We start from the raw sequence: 25,662 nt of genomic DNA on the forward strand, positions 1-25,662 counted from the left end.
TTTTCGAATAAGGTGAGTGGTTCGATTCCAATCTTACCATTTGTTTTGTAAATGGTTTGGTGTAAGTGTAGTGGGTTCAAGTGAGCCATTTTACCCTCCCGAGCTTAGGTTGCGTGTGTTGGACCAATTCCAGCAAACGGTTATACCCTCCAGAACTTGGGATGTTTCTTGTAGGCGTTTTACTTAAGGATATTAGTATATGCATATTGAACATGTGGTGTATTGCATCAATTGGTTTTACTTATAAAAGAGCCAGTGCATGACGTGTGATTTTCATATCATTGTTATGTTAAATTCGTGTCGTTGTTATGTCCGTGGGGACAGGATAGGGTCTTTTTGAGGATGGAGCAAAGTTAATCCTGGTGATTAGGTGACGTGAATGGGCACCTAGGGATTAAGTATATCGCGGGAAGATCAATCCTAATGGGGTGATGTGGAATGATTTCCACTGGAGATTAAGTGTGCTAGTGAGATTTTTCAAGTTAGATGTGTTGTATGTTGTCATTGTCTGTATATGTCATACTCGTAATCATTCATGCATTCAGTAAACTGTATCATATCATCACTTAGATGCTTCGTCATCTAATTTGGGTTATACCCCTGGAACATTTAGCATTCCAACCAGGGATATGGGCAGTTGATGGTTGATAATGTTTAGCATTCCAACCAGGGATATGGGCAGTTGATGGTTGATAATGTTTAGCGTGATAACTGTTGTATCATTTTAGAGTTGTAATACTTATTTTGACATATGTATGAACGATTGTGGTAGTCTACGGTATTGTTATATTATTATTTTTCACGGCGTAATACTATGATTCGTTTAGTTAAGACTATTAATTTTGTTAGTTAAACGAACAAAATTAAAGTTTTCGAGATTTTGTGAACATGTGAAGATTGTTCTTGAAATCACCGCAGATGTCAGCCATGAAAACATATAAAAATTGTTCTTGATGTACTGTACGTGATGAACTTTAAAAAAAAAAAAGAAAATTCAAGAATTCCCTTATCAACATGCCTGACCAGGCGAAATGTTACAGAATTGAATTTAAGTATTAATTTAACATATTTGGACTATTGGCATGTTGTTTTGTGTTTAATTTGAATTGATTAGGACCGCTAAAAAATAAATATTAAATTTTTATAGTAATAAAATTATAAGTTAAATAAAATAAATTAAAATTAAAATTTACTAATAAATAAATAAAATAAAAAAACAAATAGAGAGTGATCAGACCAAGCACAATTTTTGAAGTAAAACAAAAATAAAGAATAAATTATTTATAATATTAATAAAGAGTAATAATCTAATAATAATATCTATATATATAGATATTATATATATATAATTTGCAACTATATATATATAATTTGCAAACAAATGACCAAATAAATTATTCAATAGAGGAACAAAGCCATGGCATAGCAAACTTAATAAGATGATTGTCATGATGAACAAAGACAAGATAACATGGTCCCAGGCAGCATTCTCTTTAGTGTTGCCAGAGACAGGCAAATCCAAACCTGCGAAACCACCATTACATCCATTAAAATAACATCAAAAACCCAAAAATTCCCCATTAATAACCCTCCTGCTCTTCTTCTTCATCCTCGTACTCCCCTTCCTCATCAGCTGTCGCATCTTGGTACTGCTGATACTCCGAAACCAGGTCATTCATGTTGCTCTCGGCTTCTGTGAACTCCATCTCGTCCATGCCTTCCCCTGTATACCAATGCAAGAAAGCCTTCCTCCTGAACATGGCCGTGAACTGCTCGCTCACCCGCCTGAACATCTCCTGAATCGAGGTTGAATTACCGATGAAAGTTGCCGCCATTTTCAGGCCGGTGGGGGGTATGTCACAGACCGTTGACTTCACATTGTTGGGGATCCATTCAACGAAGTAGGAGGAGTTCTTGTTCTGGACATTGAGCATCTGCTCGTCGACTTCCTTCGTGCTCATCTTTCCCCGGAACATGGCCGACGCCGTCAGGTAACGGCCGTGGCGGGGATCGGCAGCACACATCATGTTCTTGGCGTCCCACATTTGCTGGGTGAGTTCAGGAACAGTGAGTGCCCTGTACTGCTGGGAACCCCGGGATGTCAGGGGCGCAAAACCCACCATGAAAAAGTGGAGCCGGGGGAAGGGGATGAGATTAACGGCGAGTTTCCGCAAATCGGAGTTCAGCTGGCCAGGGAAACGGAGACAGCAGGTGACGCCGGACATTGTTGCCGAAATCAGATGGTTTAAGTCACCAACTGCATATAAAATATATGAACACATAAGGCCCATAAACGCTTAAACAGTGACCTCCAAATGTTATAACAGTCTCCTCTACAACCGGGTTTAAACCTGTCCATACACAGGTTCCCGTCTTGCTTAAGAGTAGTCTTAAGGCACGAATTGAAGAACTTACAGCTGGGAGTGGTGAGTTTAAGGGTGCGGAAGCAGATGTCGTAGAGAGCCTCATTGTCAAGGACCATGCACTCATCGGCATTTTCGACCAGCTGATGGACTGAGAGTGTAGCATTGTAAGGCTCAACGACAGTGTCAGAGACCTTGGGAGAGGGGAAAACGGAGAAAGTTAGCATCATCCGATCTGGGTATTCCTCTCTAATCTTTGAAATCAGAAGGGTTCCCATCCCAGATCCAGTTCCCCCTCCCAGTGAATGGCACACCTGAAAACCTGAAAACCAAGACCAACACAATGTTAATGCCAACAAGGAACTAATAGATGTAACTGCAATAGAAGAGAAATTTCTAACAACTATCTACTCATTAATGCTCTTCTAATCATTCAGGTCTGGGCAAGAAACTAATAGGCGTAACTTCAACTGAAGATATATTTCAAACAATCATCTACTCATTTTCAGATCTAGGCCCAGAAATTAGTAGTTGTAACTTCAATTGACGATAAATTTCTAACATTATCTACTACTCATTTTCTTCTCATTTTTCAGATCTAGGTAAGAAATTAACTCATGTAACTTCAATTGAAGACAAATCTCTCCAATTACCATCCCATTTTCCAGAACTAGCTAAGAAATTAATAGATCTAACTTCAATTGAAGATGAATCGCTAACAGTTGTCTACTCATTTTCTTCCCATTCTTCATATCTAGGTCACAGGTTAATAGATCTAACTTCAACTGCTGATTTATTTCGTTTATTCCTTCTTTCATATCATTTTCACTCGACAAAATTGAAGTTAGGGCATGGAATAGAAGGAGAGGGATGAAAAAAGCACAAACCCTGCAAGCAATCGCAGTTCTCGGCTTCTTTGCGAACAACGTCGAGAACCGAGTCGATCAGCTCGGCGCCTTCGGTGTAGTGACCTTTGGCCCAGTTGTTGCCGGCGCCGGACTGTCCGAAGACGAAGTTATCGGGCCTGAAAATCTGGCCGACGGGGCCGGATCGGATGCTGTCCATGGTGCCGGGCTCGAGATCCATAAGAACGGCCCTGGGAACGAACCTTCCACAGCTGGCCTCGTTGTAGTAGACGTTGATGCGCTCCAGCTGCAGATCGGAGTCGCCATGGTAGCGGCCGGTGGCGTCAATGCCGTGCTCAGCGCAGATCACTTCCCAGAACTTGGCGCCGATCTGGTTGCCGCACTGGCCTCCTTGGATGTGGAGAATCTCACGCATTTTTCCAGAGAGGTGAAGCGACAACGAGGAGACGCGTTTTCGCTAGAGAGAGAGAGAGAGAGAGAGATAGAGAGAGAGTGGCCGTGGGGACAAAGGGATAATGATTTATAGGAGAAATTAGGGTTTTGTCAGTAACGTCAAAAAATTTAGGGTAATTTGAAATTTGAATTTTGAAGGGGTTGTTTGGTTGGTTGGTATGAGCTGTGACTTGTATTTTAAAAAACGTAGAAAAAGCAGCGGCTCCAGCCAGGGTTTGGATCGCGACGTCTACTTTTGCTTTCTTTAGATTCAAAAATTTAAACCTTTTTTTTGGCACTTAATGAAGCCGCCTTTTTCTTAAGTTTTTAAATAAATAAAGCTTTTTGCTTTCATAGCACATTTTTCACCTTTGAAATTTTACAAAATTACATTTACTTATCACCTTCTAAAATTTAATATTCAAACTCCTCTCTATCAAAGTTGAGTTTAAAAATTTGAGAAATTCTATTCACAACCTGCATATTTACTCTTCACAGCTCACATCCCACCAAATTTTATATCAATTTTAAAATTCATATTTTACCCCTGATAATGGGCTAAGTCTGCAATAATGATCGCATATATATATATATGTGTGTGTGTGTGTTTGTGTCTATATGTATATATATAATGCGTGAGAGAAACAGAGAGGTAAGGCGAAGACAAGTGGTCGGATGAGAAAGTGGATTGTGAGTCATAGGAGAGGTAAAAGAGAAATTTTAAAATTGACGTGGAATTTGGTGGGGGTGTAAGTTGTGAAGAGGAAAAATATAGGCTATGAATAAAATTTTTCTAAAAATTTATGTAATTTTACAAAATTTTAAAGATGCCCTTTTATAATAAGTAGTCCACTTGTGATGTAAATCTAACATTACTTTAAAAAAAAATCTAAGAGATACTGTATTTTATGAAAAGTGAAAATTATTATGTTAATAATAATAATCTCTTTTATTAAAAAGAAATGAATAAATTAACTGTTTTTCTTTTTTTTAAAAAAATAATATCCCTTTCTCTCTCTCTCTCTCAATGTTTAGAGTCAACCATAGCTAAACTAAAGAGCAAAAATCAAAAATCACACCCTGAAGTTTTAAGAAACTACAAGGACACCCTTATACTATTGAAAATCTATATTTTTCCCCCTTGTGAATTAATCAATGTAGTACAAAAGACCTGTAAATTAATAGATGTTAGTTTTAGAATCTGATAACTATGGAATGTACCAAAGTATCTTTATGGGATCCTCGTGAATGACTAAAACAATAAATAATTAGAACAAACAAAATCAATGAAATAAAAAAATAAAATAAAATTAATTACTAAAATAATAAATAGTATACATAACATCCAAATATCAATGCACATGCAAATTTAAAATGAAAAAACAAGAAATAAAAAAGAAATCAAGTAAACAAATTTATAATTATATAAAAATATTTTGACAAAAAATAATTAAATTTAGTATACATACTAAATCAAGTAACGAAGAAATAATTCAATCATATATTAGTAACAAGTGTAGTAAAGTCAATATTTTAAAAGGAAAATACAAGTATTTAAACCTAAAACAAAAACTCTACGTTGATATATTTTACCTTCAATTCTATATATTTTATCTTATTTATAATTTTCACTACTAATACACAAAATTAATAATTAAATATATAAAATAATCAGATACTCGCATAAATAAAATTAATAATTAAATACGCACAATAATCAAATACACACATATACAAAATCAATAATTAAACTCACAAATTAATAATCAAATACACAATATCAATCATTTAATACAAAAATAAATTAAAAAAATCTCTAAAATCATAAGAAAATTGTGTTCCATTTGCTTCTCCTTCTAAAAAGATAATTTTGCCATCACACCGTTACATTTAACACCAAGAGTCTTTCAATAGAGTGGAAAATATAGGTTTTCAATAGTGTAAAAGTGTCATTGTAGTTCCTTAAAACCTCGCAGTGTTTTTTGATTTTTGCCCTAAACTAAATCATGGTTGAACCAAATTCTTTTACTCTCTGTCTATGTATATTATCACTCTCTCTTTATTATCGTTTGGCCATATAATTGAACCAAAAGATTTAATAAAAGCTAAACCTTTTGTTTTCTATTATTCTCATTATTTCCCCTCTAACCTAATAGTGTCGATCAATGACTTATTGCAAATTAGGCTTTTTCTCCGATGTTGGTCAATCATACTTCTCTCACTCCCTCACACACATCATGCGCACACAAATAGCAACGCTTAGTTTTCTTTGGTTGTTTCAAATCATTTAATTCCATTTGAACCTCTTAGAGTATGTTTGATAGTATTTAATTAAAAAAGAAAGTATTTTTTAACTTGCATGAAAAATAAAAATCATTTCTCCCTTAGATAAATTTTTCTATGGAAAAAAAGACAAAAATATGTTTTAATGATTATATTATGAAATTCAATTTCATAAAAAATATAATGTGTTAAACACCAAAAATAAAATTTAATTCTTAAGATGTGATATTTTTTATGTATTTTTTATGCTATTAAATACACCCTTAAGTGCTATCAAACACAATTTTTTTGTTAATTTCATATAAGGTCATTAATTTTATTACTGATTTTGTTATTTTTAAATTGAAGATTTTTTTAATTATCTATCCAATTATTGGGTTTGAAGGTTTTTCCATTCGGCCATAAAAGTCCAGTGCCTTTTCTCTCTATTTTCATATATATATAGAGAGAGAGACAATGTTTTTTAATTTTCTAAACAACGTTCTTTAATTTATTTATATTAAATAATATTAATGTAACAATTCAAATATAATAATTATATAAGACTTATCTATTTAATTCTTTCAACATAATAATTTGATAGAGTAAATCTCACACTATTATATTTGAGTTATTACATTAACTCACATTAACAGGTTGCTTAATTTATTAAATAATGTTGTTTAAGAGATTAAAATTATATATATATGTGTGTGTGTGTGTGTGGGGGGGGGGGGGGGTGATTTCAACCAGCTAAAAAGAGAGATGAGAACAAAAATATAAAAGTAATAATAATTCCAATAGGCTCCCAAAACTTTGATGTATTATTGCAAAGTAAGAGCAAAAACAAAATATTGTGCTTCTAATTTCTTAAGATGCTTTTAAAGTGAGAGTTTGTAATTTTTGTGTAAACTATAAATAATCCCCAATAAAAAGTAATGGTTTAAAAATTCATTAACCTTAAAATAAAATAATAATAATAGAAAAATCTAAAATTCATAAGAATAGATTATAGAACTTACCAGTTGTAAAGCTCATTGCCCTTTATGAGTACGTAATGTATCCATGGAGGGCATGTGAGCCAGACTTATTAAAGAAAAATTCTAGAAAGATCGACGAACTCGAACTTACAGAATTATCGAGAGGGGACAAAAAGATAATTTTGCCCCCATGCGCTACTCTCTCATTCCTCTCCCATGGATTTGTCCCGCCCAATTGCTCTCGTCTCCCCTATCATGGCCGTTGTCGTCGCCTCGCCTCTCTATCATCGCCGCCTCGCCTCGCCTCGCCTCGCCAACAGTCGCTACATCGATTGTCGACGAGACGGTGATGGCAAAAAAGGGATGGAGACGAGGCGCGGCGGTGAGGCAACGATAACGACCAATATAGGAGAGATGAGAGCAATAAGACGAGGGAAAATCATCTTTTTGCCCATTTTTTGTGAGCTGCTCGATAGGCCCGTCGAGCCTGTAGAACGACTCCTTAATAAGAAAAATGTTGGAATGACCGTCTTCTGCCATTCTCGCTACTTGTGCTCTAAATTTTAAAGAGAAAGTAAGAGGGTGATTATGTGAAAGGGCATGTCAGAGAACTCCATGCCAAAAATACTTAATAAGAAAGATGTTGGAATGACCGTTTTATGCAACTCTTGTTATTCGTGCTCTTAATTTTAAAGAAAAAATAAATCATAAGTGTGAGACTTTATTTCACTACACAAAACAAAAATCAAACTCATGACCCAACGATACGAATCCAACATATCACTTATACGACTGCTTGACTTATGCCCTTGAAGTAAAGTCTTGGCCATATAAGTGCACTATGAGCCCAATCTAACAGTGTTTAAATTTTTAGGCTAAATGTCATTTGTTCAAGCCCGGACAACAGCTCTCGGAGCTAGAAATGTCATCTCAAAGTTTTGATCCAAGGTGACATCCAATTAAATGAACTCGTCATGACAGCCACTCCACAACAAACATAAGAAGTCATCAAATGCTTACCGAACAGCTTCCCCCCGAGAACAACATCCAAAGCTAATGGAGTCTGAAAAAATAAAATAACGAAGAAATACTAGGTGTATCAGCACGTCCAAGGTTATGGATTTCAAAATAAATCAGTCTCTGCAGACTATTTTCAATTTTGCGACAGATTTAATCATACCACCATCAATCCCAATATGAAAAAAGCAAATAGCAAATAAGACGAGAAATAAGAACCAAAAACAACACAAAGAAAAGCATCAACCTTTTATTTGCATTTAAAAAACTGAAGGGGAAACAAAAAGCAGTCAATAGGATAAAGAGTTATGTCCACTGCTTTCTAGTTTTGATAGCAAATACAAAAGCATGAGAATTCAGAGAGAAAACAGTGAAGAATTTAAACATGTAACTAGGATCAGAAGCATTTATAGATTCTACAAAGTTCATATATTACTCCCTTTTGCTATATGAAACAGATTGTGAAAACAAAAATCAATGTCCAAACTAGAGGGAAAAAGGATGTTTCTTGAATGATTGCACTTGTGGGGGTCGGAGACTATTGCAACAAACCATCTGAGTCAATAGTCCTCATTAACTTCTTCACTAGCAATCAAAGTCCAAGATAACAAACAAAAGGAAACTACTCATCACTGATGCTCAACAGAATCCACGGATTTTAAATAGGAGCAACTAAACATGAAAGACAATACGTGTCAACTATGAACCAAAAAATGAATATAACTTGCCGGTCTATCCAAGCATAGATAGCAGGACAAACAAAGAATAGTTCCTCAAGAGAAGCGAGGGCACAACAAAATCCAAAATTGATGATAATCATACAAGCCACCCTGGTTAAACTGGAAACCTTATGTTTTCTAATCAAGCAGTAATACAAAGAAACAAACTACATGCAATCTTGAGCTCTCTGGTGCAAATGAAGGAAAATAAAGTGGTCTCCAGAAGAGAATTTGACATGGATTCATATTGCAAATATGGCCTCGAATACATATAGGGCCTGGCACCATAAAAACTATCTCATGGATTTAGAATTGAATATCATTTTAAAAAAATCAATTTATGTTAACCCCCAGCTAAACGATTGGATTCCACATCATAACACACCATAAAAAAAACAAGTAATCATGGGTATAGTTAATGCTTTCACCACCGGAAGCACAGTGGGACTTAAACAAATTAAAGAAAAAGAACAGTTCTGTGGTAAACGGATCTCCAAATGATAAGGCTATATTCAACCCCAGTTAAGGAATTAAAGATAGATAACAACGTTTTTGTTGAAGACCATTGATCCTACACCACATCAATGGACTAAGGATATGTCTGGGAGTTCCGTAGGGGAGGGGAGGGGAGGGAAGAGTTTATAAAATAAACGGAAGGGAATTACGAATTAGGGGTAAGGATGGGAGGGGGAGTTACATTCCCCTTGTTTGGATATTTAACGAGGAAAAGGAAGGAAACCTATTTCCCCCCACATTTACCCCACAATTTGGGAGGGAATTGTGTGTGTTTTGGGGGTTGGGGGGTAATTTTCAAACATTTAACAGCAACTTTCTCACTGCATGGGTAAAGCATTACACTGTCAATAAATTTAAGGAATCCCTTATAATTCCTGATAACATAGGAGTAGTTTGTGCCTTTTTACTAAACCTCAAGGGTGCTGCATTGAATTTACTGACAAAAAATTGAGACAAACCACAAAAAGCAACAACAGGACCCACCCAACCACCACCTTCAAACCATGACAATAGCTCTTGGAGTTTGAAATGTCCCCTTAAATTTTTGAACCAAGGTGACATCCAATTATGGATGGAAAAATGTACGGGACCAAAGGGGTTCCCTAAACCCACCTTAGGGTTTAGTAAACTTTTTTAAGTTTTTAGTAACTTTTAACAGTTAAGAGTAACATTTAACATTTCTTTGGACCAATGTGATAGCACCACATCTCCCAGGCTTGAAACCCCCAGGTTTCTGTAGAGGGATCCTATATGGACTCCCCACAAGACCACCACAAATAAAGTCATCAAATGATTACTGACTACAGGAACAGCTTCCCCTTTGAACAAAATTCTAAAGTACAAAAGCATAAAGAAAAATGGAAGAAACAATAGGTGAATGAGCATATGCATAGCAAATATATTTCAAAATAAATCAATATCTTCAGGCTCATTTCAAGTAAACCACAGATTAAATGAAACCACTATCAATTCCTATACGAAAACAAAAGCATGCAGCAAATGAGAAGAGACAAACCAAAAACAACATAAAGAAGAGCATGGACTTCTCATTTTCATTTGAAAGATCAAAGACGGAACAAACAGCAGTCAATGGGAAAACGAGCCAACCCTGTTACCTTCTAGTTTTGATACCATATACAAAAGCATGAGAATTCAAAGAGAAAATAATTAGAAAGGGTTAATTTGGAACATGCAACAACTGGGATCAAAAGCATTTATGGATTCAACAAAGTTGATGTTTTACTCAATGTTATCAAAGGCCCAACGCACAAAAGGGTGTTGGAGCCTAAGACGCAAGGCACAAGGCGAGGCATGCGCGCTAGTGGAACTAAGTGCATGCTAACTAAAATATATATATATATATATATCCTAATTGAAAAATAAGATATAAAGTAAGTCTTAACTCCTAATAACATATTCACAATCATGTTATCAAAAAAATTAAAAAATTCAACATATACTAACTAAAAAAATATTAAACAAAGTTAAATACCAGTAAATTTCAGCAAAGCACATCCTATCATAATTCAACAATCAGCATATAAACATCACAAAAGTTACAAACTTTGTAAGAAATTTTAAAATCTATTGTTGGCATATATATATATATATATAATGAAAAGAACAATAAAATTTCCATACAAGTTCAAATTCAATTGGAGCATTTGAAGTAGTAGCCCTTTTATTCATTGTCAAATTTTGAGTTGAATCAATAAATTTAAACACTAAACAATAAAAAATTAAATAAAGTAATAAACAGTAAAATATAAACCCTAAAAACAGTTAAAGAAAAGCCAGGTGAGCCTAAGCCGAAGGCGGCTTGGGCCTAGGCATACCCAGGTTTACGCCTACCTGGAAGCATTCCAGGCACCAAAGGTGCACCTTGCACCTAGGCACGCCTTTAATAACATTGGTTTTACTCTTAAGACGTAAAACAGTTTATGAAAACAAAATCAACAGCCAAACTAGGGGAAACTATGACCTCTCTTGTATGGTTGTGACTGGGGGGTGGAAATTTGCAACAAAGCATCTCAGAGTCAACAGTCCCCATAGATTTCTTCACGGGCAATCAAAGTGCAAGGATAACATAAGGAAGCTACTCATCACTGATGCTCAATAGAATCCACAGATTTTAAAATGGGGTCGCTAAACATGAAAGGAAATTTGTTTCAACAATGAACCAGAAGTGAATGTAACTTATCAGTCTCCCCAAGCATAGATGAGGGGAGAAACAAAGAACAATTCCTCAAGAGAAGGAAGCGAATAATATATCAAGGTTGATGATAACCATACAAGCAACACTGGTTAAAGCTAGATGCAATCGTGAACTCTCTAGTATCAATAAATTACCATAAAGGTGCTCCCAAAAAAGAATTTGACATGGAAGACTAGTGCAAAGATGACGTAAAACTAGAGAAAATATTTTGTGGCTCGGAAGCTCAACATAAATAATAATATTAAAAATAATAATAATAACAAATCTTAGTGCCCCAAACAAATTATTGGAGCCACCTAATCATGTTTATTAAAGATAATTGCATTTCCCAATTCAAGGTCACACTAAACCATTCATTTAGAGTATCAAAACTTTCTGCTGATACCTCTGGCACAAAAATTATCCCAATACACACACATGGGGTCCTGCACCATAACATTTTCATCTTGGGCTTAGAATTGAATTTCATTTTTAACAAATTTAAACTCCGTTAACCCCCAATCAAGACGATTGGATTCCACATCATAAGACCTCCATCTAAACAAGTAATCACTGGTATATACATACTGGCAAAAAATTACGGACATAGTGAACTTAAGAAAAAGAACAATCTTGCAAATGGATCTCAGAATGATAAGTCTATCTTCAACCCTGGATCGGGAATTACAGAAAGATAACGCAGTTTTCATTGAACATCATTGATCCTATACCAAAAGATAATATCATACAAACCGAAACAAGACAAGTATGACGCAACAACAGAAACGGAGTGACGGATTTCACTGAACGTACATCTGACTACGGAATCAAAGACACAAGAAAATAAAAGTCATGGTAAAGGAAAACGGAAGAGGTAACTTGCAGAAGATCAAGAGATCCGAAGAAATAAAGCATTTGATCTCCAGCGGAAACACAAAAACGTGAGCCCTACAACAAGAGATCGAACGCGAACCAGAGATGTGTGGGGCTGGGGCGACCTTCGAAGCTCCTATATATAGTGTGGGAGGGAATGGTGAAAGAGAGCCCTTGATTATTCGGGCTGGGCTGGGCCCATAGAGAGCTCCACTGGGCCTAGCCCTTTCAAACTTTTCTGATTCGACTTGCGATTGGGCTCCTGGTAAACCCATGGTCCCCATGATCACTGCAGTGTTTTTTTTTTTTTTTTCCTTCTATCGATGAGTATAAAGTGTATTTCAGGTAAATTAAATTGTTACTCTCCAACTTTATATTTTATAATAAATTATTTATTATATTTTTATTTTATCAGCATAATTATTAAATTTTAAATTTTTATTATAATTTAGTCTCTCTTTTGTGTTTTCGTTAGATTCTGTTAGAGGAAACTAACATAACATACATTAATATAAATTTTAAAAATTGTAGGGTATTTTTATTTAGGGTTTAGGGTAGCCAAAAGTCCCCTAATTATCGAGATAATTATAAGAGTGAGGTTGATAATTTCACATAAATTTTATAAAAATAAGAATAAAATAATATACGAATAAAAATGTTTATAATCAGGATTGACGAGGAGTCCTATTTTGACACGATAATAGTTGATGGAAGAGAGAGCGTGGAGACATGTAATCCATCCATCCATCCTTCACTTCCCGCCACTGAAATGCAATTCCACTATGCAAGGTGAAGCTCCTCGATCCACTTGGAACCTTCTAGCAACCCAATTTTCTTAACGACGCTTCAACCCCAACCTTCAACTCATCTCTTCTTCATCTTCCTCCTCCTCCATAAATCCCGTTACCAGGCACACTCAACCGATCAAATTCACAATCCGCACTTGTTTATCCAAATTTCCCAAAATGGGAATGGTTTTCGGGAAGATCGATGTTGAAACCCCGAAGTTCGAAGTCATCCGATCCACCGACGACTACGAGATCCGCAGCTACCCTTCCTCGGTAATCGCGGAGGTTACGTACGATCCAGCCCAGTTGAACGGCAACAAAGACGGCGGCTTTACCATTCTGGCCAACTACATCGGCGCTCTGGGGAGTCCCCAGAACGCCGCCCCGGAGAAGATCGCGATGACGGCGCCGGTGATAACGCAGGCGGCGTCAGAGAAGATTGCGATGACGGCTCCGGTGGTGACGACGACCGGGGGAGGAGAGGGAGAGAGGAGGGCGGTGACCATGCAGTTCATATTGCCTGCGAAATACCGGAAGGCGGAGGAGGCGCCGCGGCCACTGGACGAGAGGGTGGTGGTCCGGGAGGAGGCGGAGAAGAAGTATGGAGTGGTTAGATTCGGTGGGACGGCGGCGGAGGAGGACGTGGCAGGGAAAGCGGAGCAGCTGCGGCGGTGCTTGGAGAGGGATGGGTATAAGGTGGTGGGGGAGTTGTTGCTGGCGAGGTACAACCCACCTTGGACTCTCCCTCCATTTAGAAGAAACGAAATTATGTTGCAAATCGGGTGAAATGAGCCCAAAAAGAATCATATCTGTACGCAATACCACAGAGAGCAACAGCAACAACCTTACCATGGCGGGTGGGTTGAGTGAACTCTCCTTTCCTTAGTTTGCAGCCAATTACCGTTTTCTTATTTGTTAGTTTCATAGAAATGCATGGAAAATTTGTTAAGACGAATTAGTAGCTGGCACAAATGGTTTTCACTAAACGGGGGACAATTTTCTATTTGGTCTTGAATGAAAAATATTACATTGGAGTCTGTAAAGGGTAACTTCAATAATTGATATGAACAATAATCCAAGAAAAAAATAAGGAATGAACTAATTAGAACAAGGAATGAAAATCTGCACTGTGTCTGACCTGTGTGTTTGTGGTAATTTATCTGTAACCTTCCCTCTTTGCCCATTCCCACATTCTTAATTACCCTATTTACATCAAAACTGTGGCCTGCATCTGCAAATCAATCCCATTGTACTGAGCTTTACAGCTTCGAACGGCCTCGTCTCGTTCGCTGCCACCGTCAAAATTAGAGAGCCTCTGGAAAACCCAACTTACCCGCCTTCCAAGCAACAGGTCTCTCACCTAGTTTACACCCTATGTGCCAAATGTTTAGAAACACTATCTTTGTGAGGCAGCAGCCCTCGGGTGTGGTCTCCGGGGAAGGGCTTCCTGAGACGTGTTCGTGTTGCAAACACAACCCGGGAAAGGATTTGCGTAGAAGTTCTCTTCTAGTCTTGGCGATTCCCCGCGCAGCCTGAGATATGGTGCCCCGAGCCTGTCTGAATGCAACTTCTTAACCTCGGAAGAAAACTCTTCCCAAGATAAGGTACCCTCATCCAATTGGTTGATCAATCCGATGAAATTTTGCCTGAATTGATGAAAAATTATTGTAGATTAGTGATCCATCGTGTGATTGCGGTTTTTACTTTGATAGCGAAAACCTGAGAAGGGTTCAAAGAAGCTTAGAGCACCTGTCAGGGTTGATGGTCTTTCGAAAACCTTCAAACCTCCGGTGCCCTTGCACAGCCTTTGCCATATTCCCATCATAGGTGTAGACGAAAACATCACTCTCTAGAGCCACAATGTAATCCAAGGCAGCCAGCCGGTTCTGGTACTGCTCGAAGGGCTTGAGCTCTTCTTCGGTTGTCAGGGTCGAATGGGAGAAAATGTTCGGGTACTCAGCCCGGAATGCGTTCATGCTGTTCCCGCCATAAATCTCCCCTGCAACTATATATATTCTTGTGCTCGAAGGGTACCCCATCGCCTTGAGGAAGATGGCAGCTTCCCTTGGGGACATCGGGCATCCCCCTTGGAGTCGCCTTTCCTCGCTGTCAATCTCTTTCTCCTTCCAATGCTTGACACTGTACCTCATAATCCGAAGCTCCTCTGCCTCGGCAGCCGTCAGATTGTGGCTGCAGCCGGTGAACGCAAGCATGTCCTTCTCGTACCTACAAAACAACCAGTCACTCAGTGGAAAATCGTCTAGCAAAACCAACCAGGTGCTTTTCGATAGGTACCTTAAATGAAGGGCAATATACGGCTGGCTATCATTCCGGAGCCTCTCAACTAGCCTACTCCCAAGCTCCTCGATCTCGGCTGCGTACCTGAGAGCCTCGTAATTCGCCCGGCACCTGAGCTTCTGTATCGAGCTGGAGAGCCCGTTATTGGCGAGCCGCGAATCGGTGTGCGTAAACTTGATCACTTTGTGCTGCTTCAGCAGCTGAACCATCTCCGTCCTGTAGTAACCAGCCTGCATATAAGAAAGATTGCATTTCTAGTTAACCAAGCGAGATGGAAGACCATAGACATTTCGTCGAACGTCTGGCCGGCGCATACCTTGGACCAGGAGATGGGAGCCTTCAAAAGGGGCCTTATCGAAGCATGGCTGTCCGGCAGAGATTCAACGATCTCAATATCCTCCCTGAGAACTTCGATGAAGTGCTCCCAGTCGAAAATATCTTTGAATCCGCTGGGATCAGACCAGAACGATTCATGATCCAGATAAGGAAGAACCAAGGTGGCGTTCATGATCTTCGCAACCGCAACCATGTCGCATATCTGGGACACAAATCAACTCTCAGAAATTGCCTAAAAAACTAAGCAAAATCATGATTTAGTAAATGGTGATCGAAGCTTACTCCGGTTCTCATCTGATTCAATCCGCCATTGGCGTGAACTAAAAGATACCCATTGGTGGCAGAGCCTGACCCTGAATCGAATCACAATCAGTTTCAGACCATAAACCAAAGAGTGATTAAATCATAAATTCCAGAGAATTGAAACGTACTAATGCGATTCCTTGGCCGCTGTATGCACTGATAATAGCTATCGCTGTTTGGCTTCATCCAGATATCCGGCGTCTGACAAAACAAGAACGAAGACACGTTAATGATTAATCTAAACGGTGGAAAATTGAAATTAACGTTGCAACAAGGGAAGTTAAAATTTGACTTTTATAATAATTGTATTCCCACCGTCGGCTGGATGCGAATGTCGTATGAAAGGCGTCTTGGAAAATGGAAAATTGAAAAAACTAAAAGGCAACACGGACCATACCACTGACCAAGGCTGGCCAGCTCGCCAAAAGAACACGTTTTTGCCGCCCACTAATTTGGTGGGTCTAGAAACAGATACGGGTGGGGCAGAGCCAATCAAGCCATTCCATTCTGAACCCAGATTGATTTTTTAATTTACGAGGGCAGAGAAAACGAAAACCCAAAATGAAAATTTGACAGACGGAAAGTTTTGATAAAGAACATTGAGAATCTAGGGGTTGAGAAAAAGGAGCTTTTGACCATCTGCAATTGCTAAGTCGCCGGAAAAAATGGCTTCCCCCGTTCGGTTGCCGAGAAAATCAGAATTTTGAATTCAGAAGGGTGCTAAAAATTCCCCTTTTTACAAATAAAAATTTCGGGACTGACCCAACTGGGCGATTATTTTCCTGGATTTTCCCGGAAAACATACGTGGGAAAATCGATGAAAGAACACTTACCGGGAGCTTCTCCAATAACCGCTTGGGCATGACGGCGCCCGTCTCAACGTCGGAAACCGCTCGCTGAGCTACGGCCAAATCATCCTTCAACGTCCGAACAAACACCGCCTTATCCCTCTCCACCACCGCCACCTCCAAACTGCCGCCGCCTATGAAGAACGACACCTTCACGAACACCGAAGCGACGACCATGACCATCAGCAGCACAAAGATCAGGCGCCCCGACACCAGCGCCTGGGCCACCGCCGCCATCCAGTCCGGCTGCCACGTGTCCTTCCGCAGCAATGAGAGGTACCGAATCACCGGGTGGTCGTGGTACACGGCGACATTTGCGGCGCCCGAGTCGACCTCGTCGGCGACGTCCAGGGCCTTCTCTGCGTCTGCGAAATCGGCGACGCGGCGGCGGTGTGCTGTGGTGCGGGGGCTGCCGGAGGAGTTGGTGGTGGCGGCGCAACCGCTTGTCATCGGCCGGCCGTCGGAAAGAAGAGGAAATTGGATCGAATTGGAGAGAGAAGGGACGTGATTCAGGAACCGTTGTTGTTGTGGGGTGGGGGGGGGGGGGGTGCGTTGTCTTCTTTTTGTTTTGTTTTTTTATTTTTATTTTGTGCTTCTGTGCGCCTCCCTCCTGCAAATATCCTTTTTTGTTTGGTTTTTCTCTCTCTGAATATATAGGTTGCTCAAAGGAGAGGGTAAGGGTCCGAAAGAGGAGGCGAGGATAGGGGCTGAGTCGTCTTCTAATAATGTGTGTGGACTCCTCTTATTATTATTCCCCTTCGCCTTAATATATAGGCAGGCAGCCTCCCGCTGACGCGTGCTGGGCTCGTCGTCGTCTGCCTACTCGCCTTCCGCTCCGGTTCAAAACCAGGCTCCATCCATCGGCTTGCTTGGATGTTCGTTTCGTGAGAACCTGCCATGCATCCACTTATTGGGATCATTAACATTTGTTTTGAGACCAAAAAAAAAATTACAAATTTGTTGCAAATAAACATGTGACAATGGCCAAGTACATCTCTCTAAGTCAAAGCGAATAATATCTCCTCCAAATGATAATTAAACTCTATCATATATAAAAATGGTTTAGCCTATGTAAATTTATAATAAATATTTTGCATGCATAGCTCACCTTTTATTTTATTGAGAGGCTCATATTAAGGAAGAATAATTCCACATCAAATATACTATCTACAATACAATACGCAACTAAATTCTAAACTCATCAAAGTATTAGTTTTTTTTTTTTATGGTAATTAATTATTAGTTTGAAACATCCATCTAGTTCAACGATTTGTTGAACCCAGCTTTTTGAATTTAACTAATTTAATAATCTCTTCACTTCGAGTCATTTCTTAGATTTAATTATTATATATATATACTTAAACACGACTAAATTTACAGCCTGAGCAAAACGAGAATGGAAGATCAGAAAGGGAAATGAGGGGATTATTAGGTGAAACGAAGGAGTAAATGCATGTGTACATTTTACCTACTAATTAGAGCGTAGGAGATCGAATGGGCAACATGAGATCTTACATTTCACCTACTGATTAGCAATTGGACAAATGCACGCACGTACATGGACGCACGCACGAAGGGGCAGCCACGCCAAATCTACAATTGCACCCCAACCCGGCCACGTTCTCTTCTCTTGTGTCTCCCCCACTGCCCAGCGCGCAGTGATTTAAGATTTGGATTTTGGGAATACGAGGAATCCATTCTGTAACCCCAATTTTGTGCTATTTGATACCTTTAAGATTTTATTTATTTATTTATTTTTTCTTTCCTCAAAAATTGCAGTCGTGCTGATTCAAACTTTTAGCTAATAATATTAACGTCCAAGTAATGTGTCCAGGCTACATACAACGAGAGTCCACCTTGAGGAATATGCATGCATGTACCGAATGAAGAGCGGGTGGACGGCGTCGTTTTAGGCCCCTTACAAATGTGATGGGGTGGAGCAGGGGATTTTAACCGCTTGTTTGTTAAGTCCGTCCAGTCCTCAAATTTGTAAAAAGCAACAAATATGCAAATACAGAGAACATTAATTAATCCTTAATTTGGGAGCATAATAAGAAAGGAAAGGAAAGGAAAGGAAAGCAGGAAGGAAGAACATTCTAAGTGGCGTGGGGAGTCAGTCCTTAAAGTTGTCGAGATCCCAAAATGGGAGAGTTGGAGTTGCAGTGGAATTCCTTTTATTAGTAATGATAATGATAATAATAATAATAATAAGAGGATGATGACTAAAGACAACAGGCAAATATCAACCCACCCGTTTATTTATTTATTTATTTAATAAGCGGATGATAATTTTGGCTTCTCACTTGATTAAATTTAAATGGGTATTGGATTTTTTTTTTTCATATTATATTATATTTGTGAGGGAAAAAGGTTTTACGTTTGGACTGTATCGACTCAATTTTGGCCCTCGTCCCAGTCTTGACCTGATCTTGGTCATGTGTCAGTCTGCAGCAGTATCATTATAATTGTATGTTGGGTATTCCTATGTCCGCTCCAGATCATATCCTCATTAATGACAGATCCCATCTGTCTTTAATGGAGGTCTCGTCAGCACCATGCCATTGTTATGGAGTCCCGTCGGCACCGAATATTCGATTTCATCACCCTATAATGCCTGATGCAAGCATGCATGTAAGAAAACATCTCCTTTTTCTATATAAATCAATTTTATCAAGAGCCAAAATATATTATTTTTTAATTTACTGATACTCTGTCAATTTATTCTCTTATTTACTTGAGCATCAGAATACTTGTAAAAATTAGTCACTCCCACCGAACCAATCCCCAAAGCCTATACCCTATCATTGCAAACTCACGTTCGACCATTCTTAAGAGCCTATTCCCTATCATTGCAAGCTCCGTTCGACCACGAGAAGAAACAGCGTTTATTAATAATATATAATAGTTGGGTAGCCACGTCCATGTCCATCTGCCTTAAATGGCAACTTCATGGTCCCAGCTCCAAGCCCGTCACAATTGTGGGCAATATTACTTTCGTAGTATTTGCCCACTTTAGTCAATTATTAAATACTTAAATGAAGAAAGAATCTAATACGAGAGAGAGAGAGAGAGAGAGAGTTTTTCTTTTCATAGATCTCTCCTTTTTGAAACAATTTAGGACACTTAATTCTTTTTGATTTTTTTATTTTTGATCAATAACAGTACTCTTTGACATTATTTTTTAGCCAAAAACTATTGGAAAAAGAAAAATAACTATAATCTTCAACAATTATACACAATTTTATTATTACATATCAATTAAAATTAAAAACACCAAACTTGCCTTTAAGTGGTGAAAAGTGACACTAATTGATTATTTGAGAGGAAAAATTGAGAAAATAATGAAAAATATTAACCGAAATAACCCTAGTTAGTTCTTAAACCCAAGCAAAATTCAAAGAATTAACTTAGGTTAAAAAATATTTATCTTCAAAGAAATATTTTTTTGATATTAAGAAATATGTAACTGAGGTTCATTTAATTGAGATATATTAATTGAGTGATATTTAATACACTTCAATTATATACCTTGGCTGGATTGACTGAGGTACATTAATTAAGGTTTATTAGAACAACAACTCTTTCATCTTGCACCCTTTAAATATAGAATAAAAAACTTATGTTAACCATTGTCAGTTAAAGGCAATGTTTTAAATAATTTATATTTATTGTATATTATTTTTAATTTTGAAACAATTTATTGATTAATTAAATTCTTTAGAACATAATATATTTATCAACCAATATATTTATGTGAAAGTCTAAAAAAATAAAATTATTTAAAAATAGAAACCATATACAATAAATACACTTTGTTAGCATTATCCATTTTTAATATAAAAAATGTTCTTTACATTTATACCCCTCCCTCTAGTTAGTTAGTAATGTATTTCTACCGTAAGCTAAAGGACTTTCTTAGGATAAATTGTAAAAAATACCCTTAAGTTTCCCTCAATCTTTGGAAAACAGTAATAACTATCCCTGCTTTAAAAAAAAAAAAAAAAGTAAAACGATCAATTTACTCTTTTCTCTTTAATTTATAAATAAAAAATATAATAAATAAACCCACATTGATGTAGTGTAGGACCTACTAAGTACATGTCTGGCGTCTGCAATGAACTTAGTACATGTTTGATAGTCAATTTTTTCTATGAAAAAGATAAATGTTTTATCTAATTTCTAATTTGTGCATTGTTTGATAGTCAATTTTTTTTCTAGGAAAATCATTTTTATAGTGGTCACATGAAAACATTTTCCTTCAAATCATGGAAATCAAATTCCTTAGGAGGAGGAGATGGAATTTTCTAGACAATTGAAAGCAGGGGATGGGTGGATGAGGGAGAAAGACAGGTGGGTGGGGAGAATTTGTAAATTATTTATATGTTTTATTTTTAATAATTAATAAATATAAATATATAAAAATAAAAAATATTCTATATAAATTATTTCTTTGGAAAACAAAAAAAAATAATTTTGTAGTTTTCTTTCTTTGAGAAAATAATTTAATTAATTTAAAATACATTATTATTTTAATTTTTCTGTACAAAATTTAATATTTTTCAATTCATTTTCACCATTGAATTCCATGAAAAATGACCAAATTCTATAGAAAATATTACCAATTAAACACCAAAAGATGAAAAATAACATTATTTTTCAGGTAAAAAATTATACCAATCAAACAGGTTAAACTTTCAATTTTCAAAAATTCATTTTCCCTGCAATTCAATTCCCTGAAATTCATTTTCTATCCACTCAAATTCCACCCTTACAATCAAACGCACTCTTAGACAAAAAAAAGAGTAAAGCCCTTGTTGGCAAAAGCTCATAGGCATTTATTACTGTTGTCAGTGCCGGCCTTACTCTAAGGCCAAGTAGGTGGGGCTGCCTAAGGCCCCAATTGTGAAAGGCCATATTTTTAAAATTTTATAATTTTTATATATTTTTTATTTTTTAATAATAAATATTTTATTAAATAATTAAATACTAATTTTATATTTCCTTCCCATACTCTCTGTCCAATTTTGTACAGTTACCTTCCCAATTTTGTAGTATATTCACAGTTCTCAATTCTTAAACACATTCATTAAATTCGCTTTTCACTTCTCCTTCCTTTCCTTTCCCCCCTCTCTATCTCTCTCTCAAAATCCCAATTAAACTCATTTTTTCCTATTCTTTCTCTTTTTGCAATCTGGGTCATTAGCTCACTGCATGTTCTTCTTCTTCACTTTTTTAATTCACTTTTTCTTCTCACTTCTCAGTGCCCCCTTCTCTCTCACACTTACTTCAGAGTTCAAGATTCAGACTCAATTTTCACAAACTCACAGTACGATTTGTAGACTCACTTCAAGCCTTCAACTTCAACTTTCAGGCTTCGTTGCTTCGACAGACTGCAGACAGCAACAACAACATCTGTGTTCGATAACTTTGATTTTTTTTACTTTTAACTTTTATTTTTTGGTGTATAACATATGTAGTTTTTCAGGTTTTTGTATTCTTGTTTGGGTATTTTTTTGGCTTTAATTTGTTGATTGTTGTGTTGTGATTATTGATTAATAGCTAAGTTAGTTGTCTTTATTTTTATTTTTATTACTTTTCAACCAACATGTATCTCCAACTATTTTTATTTAACATAGATGATTTGATATGGAGTTTAATATAAATTTATAATACATTTTTAATGGGTAATGTAAATTTAAAAAAAATTATTAGATTATTTTTAATATTTAATTAAATTACTCATTTAATTTATAACTAATAATTATAATAATTGAATTGATGTAGGTCTACCAATAATATTTTTTTAACCATAGTATGAATTTGATATTGAATACAAATTTAGTAAAATTAAACGATGTTTTTATTTTTTTAAAAAAAATTAGTAAATAAAAATAAAAAATGACATCAATTATGTAATTGATTAAAATAAAAAATGAACAAATTTTGTAGTGGATTGAACTTTAATTTTTTTTTTAATTTAATGAAATGATGAATTTTTTTAAAAAAAATATGTGTTATTTATTTTTTTATAAAAAAATTAATACTTTTAAAAAAGCCTCAAAAAATTTTTTTGCCTAGAGCCCCCAAACTGGTTGGGCTGGCTCTAACCGTTGCTACCGTGAACAACATTTGTTGCTGCAAAAGAGGAAAAGAAGATAAACCCCATACGAACGATGAATGCTAATATACATTTCTACAGCGAATTCATCACAAATCTACAATGAAAGCAAATTTGGTCTCATCCCAAATTTGTGATATATATAGAGAGAGAGAGAGAGAGAATTGATGGTGTTGCCACCACAGTGAACACGCTACATCGCTAAAGATAAACCCAATGGGTCCATTTAGCAATGAAAATGTATTTGCATTTGTGCGATGAAAGCAAATCCAATTTTATCGCAGATCTACAATTTGTTTTCTCCATTATCATTGTTGTCATCGCCATAAGACCAGTTTTCACTACTACAAACTAAGAGCAAAAGAGAGAAATAAAGTAAGGAGAAAAAAAAAAAAAAAAAGATAAACAAGCACCACAAAAGGACTAGGTAGCACGGAAACGCGTTCAGGACGTCGTTTCTGCATTTCCGAACCGTTTTTTTGTTTTGGAGATGAAGAGAACAGCCAGAAACTAATTTTTGGGCGTTTCTGTAAATTTCGAAAATGTATGGGAGTCATTTCGCAATTTACTTAAACTTGTTGGAAACGCGCGGTGACCAGTAGCCTCGCATTCTAGAGGCGAAATGCCTATTGCTCGGCGATAGCCCACGTCGCACGCATCCCAAAAAGATCTCTGCCCAATACCCATTTTCCCTCTATTTTTCTTCTTCTTCTTCTTCTTCATTTTTCTGGTTGTTTCTCCTCCGTTATCACTCACGCACACTGGTTAAGTTGTTGATTACCCCTGTTTCTCTCTCTTTTTTGATTGCCGCTGTTGCTTTTTCTTTCGGTGTCGACCCTGAAATCTCACCACCGTCCACCCTCGCTCACTCATTCTCAGGTCGATGCCGATCTCTCTCCCTCTCTCTCTATATATATATATATATATTCATTTCTATTTGTGTTTGGATTTGGATTTGTATGTGTTCTGTATGCATGTTCATTACTGTTTGGATTTGGATTTGAATTTGTATCGTATTTATGTTGTTCTTTGTTTGCTTTAAGAATTTGTTTGTGTTTGTATATGAATTTGTATCTATGTTGTTATTTGTTTGGTTTCTGTTTAGTATTTTAATTTTAATCTATTTAATCTATTATTGCCTTTTATAACTTCAATCCTCTTTTAAGTGTTATTAACCCCAAGCATACAAGGAAATTGTCGGTTGAATATAACAAAACCTTATCAGTGTCTTATATTAGAAATAACTTTTTCAACATAATAAGGTGTTTTATCCAAATCATAAATTACTTCTTCATGGTCAACCCAATCCTTCTCTTAGTCAACTATTTTCAAAATTTTTAAATAATCTTTAAAATTTTCTTTTATTTAAAGTCTACCAATATCAAAACTGGTGTTTGCAAAATTATACGTATCAATAATATGGCATATTGCATATTGCATTAAGGCCCTAAATATCTTAAAGTTAATAGTTAATTTGGAATTTTGGCTTTGACTTAAAAATTATAAATTATGAACACTAGTTATTGACAATTCACTATTCTTTCGTTTACTTACAGATTTATTAATTTAATTCATAGGTTTGTTATTTCATTTAGTTAGTGATTTATTAATTTAATTTATAGGTCATATGACTCAAGCTCATTCAACTTCAAGTTAAGGATCTAACAGTTGTGTTGCATCAAAAAATAAGAATGAGGAAAATAGTTCGTTATGGAAATATGTGACTAGAATTGAGAAAATAGGAAAATGAGGGGTAGTTGGAAATGGACTTGTAACTTTTGCAGTTTGCAAAAATTTAGGACATATATAAGAGTTAGGGCTCATCTATTAAATATCAGTGGGAAAGAGATTGCTTGTTATAAAAAGATAGGTTTTGAAATTATAGCTGAGATGAAAAAAATTGAAGGAGAAAGTGCAGAAAGATTGTTAAATTTACAACATAAACAAGTGTCATTACTCACAAGTAGTGTTTCTTTGGGATCTTCTTTGTCTTTATATGAGCCAATAGTTTCAGAACTATTAAAGAAGAGAAAAACTATTAATTCACCTATTACTAAAGCTTTTGACATGTAAATTAGAGCACAATTAGATGCTGAAATTGTTAGAATGTTCAATATTAGGGATTTACCTTTTAATCTTGCTAAAAACCCATATTATTTAAGTTCTTATTCATTTGCTGCTAATCATCAATTGGGTAGTTATATGCCTCTTGGTTATAATAAGTTGAGGACCACATTACTTTAATAAAAAAAGACAAATGTTGAAAAATTGTTGGAATCCATTAAAAGCAATTGGTTGGGAAAATGTGTTAGCATTGTTACTGAATATTGGAATGACCCACAAAGAAGGCCCTTGATTAATTTTATGGTTGTTTGTGAAAGTGGTGGGCATGCTATGGTTCACATGCTCCTTTGCTTCAAAAGTTAACTTTTATGGTGCATTTGACTGCAATGCTGGAATTTGGGCGGAAAGAAAATGAATTCTAAGAAATTGAATTCTTGAGAAAATGAATTCCAATGAATTGAAAGTTTAAACTGTTTGATTGGTATAATTTTTTACTTGAAAATGATGTTATTTTCTATTTTTGGGTGTTTGATTGGTAATATTTTGTACAGAATTTGATCATTTTCCTGACATTTAGTGTTTGATAGGCATTATTTTCTAAAAAAAATGACACATTTTCCATGGAATTCAATGGTGAAAATGTATTAAAAAATACTAAATCCCTACACAGAGATACATATATACA

At 36.3% G+C, this 25,662-nt stretch overlaps 3 protein-coding genes and 3 non-coding genes across 6 annotated transcripts; 1 reads left to right on the forward strand and 5 right to left on the reverse strand.

Annotated features, from left to right (window-relative positions):
* Window positions 1–1,402: 1,402 nt before the first annotated feature.
* On the reverse strand, window positions 1,403–3,735 carry LOC127788991 (tubulin beta-2 chain). The gene is made up of 3 exons (XM_052317711.1): window positions 3,251–3,735; window positions 2,416–2,685; window positions 1,403–2,257 (listed from the first exon to the last, which is right to left on the reverse strand). The coding sequence occupies exons 1-3, from the start codon at window positions 3,642–3,644 to the stop codon at window positions 1,581–1,583; spliced, it is 1,341 nt and encodes a 446-aa protein (XP_052173671.1). The 5' UTR covers window positions 3,645–3,735; the 3' UTR covers window positions 1,403–1,580.
* A 4,734-nt stretch (window positions 3,736–8,469) lies between these two features.
* On the reverse strand, window positions 8,470–8,562 carry LOC127789428 (small nucleolar RNA snoR26). Its single transcript, XR_008020595.1, has one exon. It is a non-coding gene; the product is annotated as a small nucleolar RNA snoR26 (small nucleolar RNA).
* A 2,616-nt stretch (window positions 8,563–11,178) lies between these two features.
* LOC127789427 (small nucleolar RNA snoR26) lies at window positions 11,179–11,270 on the reverse strand. The gene has a single exon (XR_008020594.1). It is a non-coding gene; the product is annotated as a small nucleolar RNA snoR26 (small nucleolar RNA).
* A 638-nt stretch (window positions 11,271–11,908) lies between these two features.
* On the reverse strand, window positions 11,909–17,568 carry LOC127788586 (O-fucosyltransferase 19-like). Its single transcript, XM_052317045.1, has 7 exons — window positions 16,781–17,568; window positions 16,076–16,148; window positions 15,927–15,997; window positions 15,625–15,846; window positions 15,302–15,538; window positions 14,760–15,232; window positions 11,909–14,656 (listed from the first exon to the last, which is right to left on the reverse strand). The coding sequence occupies exons 1-7, from the start codon at window positions 17,243–17,245 to the stop codon at window positions 14,407–14,409; spliced, it is 1,791 nt and encodes a 596-aa protein (XP_052173005.1). The 5' UTR covers window positions 17,246–17,568; the 3' UTR covers window positions 11,909–14,406.
* Window positions 11,988–12,077, reverse strand: LOC127789429 (small nucleolar RNA snoR27). Its single transcript, XR_008020596.1, has one exon. It is a non-coding gene; the product is annotated as a small nucleolar RNA snoR27 (small nucleolar RNA).
* Window positions 13,188–16,697, forward strand: LOC127788587 (heme-binding-like protein At3g10130, chloroplastic). Its single transcript, XM_052317046.1, has 2 exons — window positions 13,188–15,232; window positions 15,302–16,697. Exon 1 carries the CDS (start codon window positions 13,188–13,190, stop codon window positions 13,794–13,796), a length of 609 nt encoding a protein of 202 aa, XP_052173006.1. The 3' UTR covers window positions 13,797–15,232; window positions 15,302–16,697.
* Window positions 17,569–25,662: the final 8,094 nt, after the last annotated feature.

The sequence above is a fragment of the Diospyros lotus genome, chromosome 13, assembly GCF_014633365.1.
Source record: "Diospyros lotus cultivar Yz01 chromosome 13, ASM1463336v1, whole genome shotgun sequence".
NCBI lineage: Eukaryota > Viridiplantae > Streptophyta > Magnoliopsida > Ericales > Ebenaceae > Diospyros > Diospyros lotus.

Bases quoted from the DNA above. Each gene is read 5' to 3' on its own strand.
- LOC127788991 (XM_052317711.1), bottom strand. From the start codon at position 3,644: ATGCGTGAGATTCTCCACATCCAAGGAGGCCAGTGCGGCAACCAGATC. The intron at 2,686-3,250 runs GTTTGTGCTTTT...CTTGGTTTTCAG, and splicing joins GAACTGCGATTGCTTGCAGG to GTTTTCAGGTGTGCCATTCA. The intron at 2,258-2,415 runs GTAAGTTCTTCA...TTTTATATGCAG, and splicing joins TAAACTCACCACTCCCAGCT to TTGGTGACTTAAACCATCTG.
- LOC127788587 (XM_052317046.1), top strand. From the start codon at position 13,188: ATGGGAATGGTTTTCGGGAAGATCGATGTTGAAACCCCGAAGTTCGAA.
- LOC127788586 (XM_052317045.1), bottom strand. From the start codon at position 17,245: ATGACAAGCGGTTGCGCCGCCACCACCAACTCCTCCGGCAGCCCCCGC. The intron at 16,149-16,780 runs GTAAGTGTTCTT...TTGTTTTGTCAG, and splicing joins GGTTATTGGAGAAGCTCCCG to ACGCCGGATATCTGGATGAA. The intron at 15,998-16,075 runs GTACGTTTCAAT...GATTCGATTCAG, and splicing joins GCGGCCAAGGAATCGCATTA to GGTCAGGCTCTGCCACCAAT.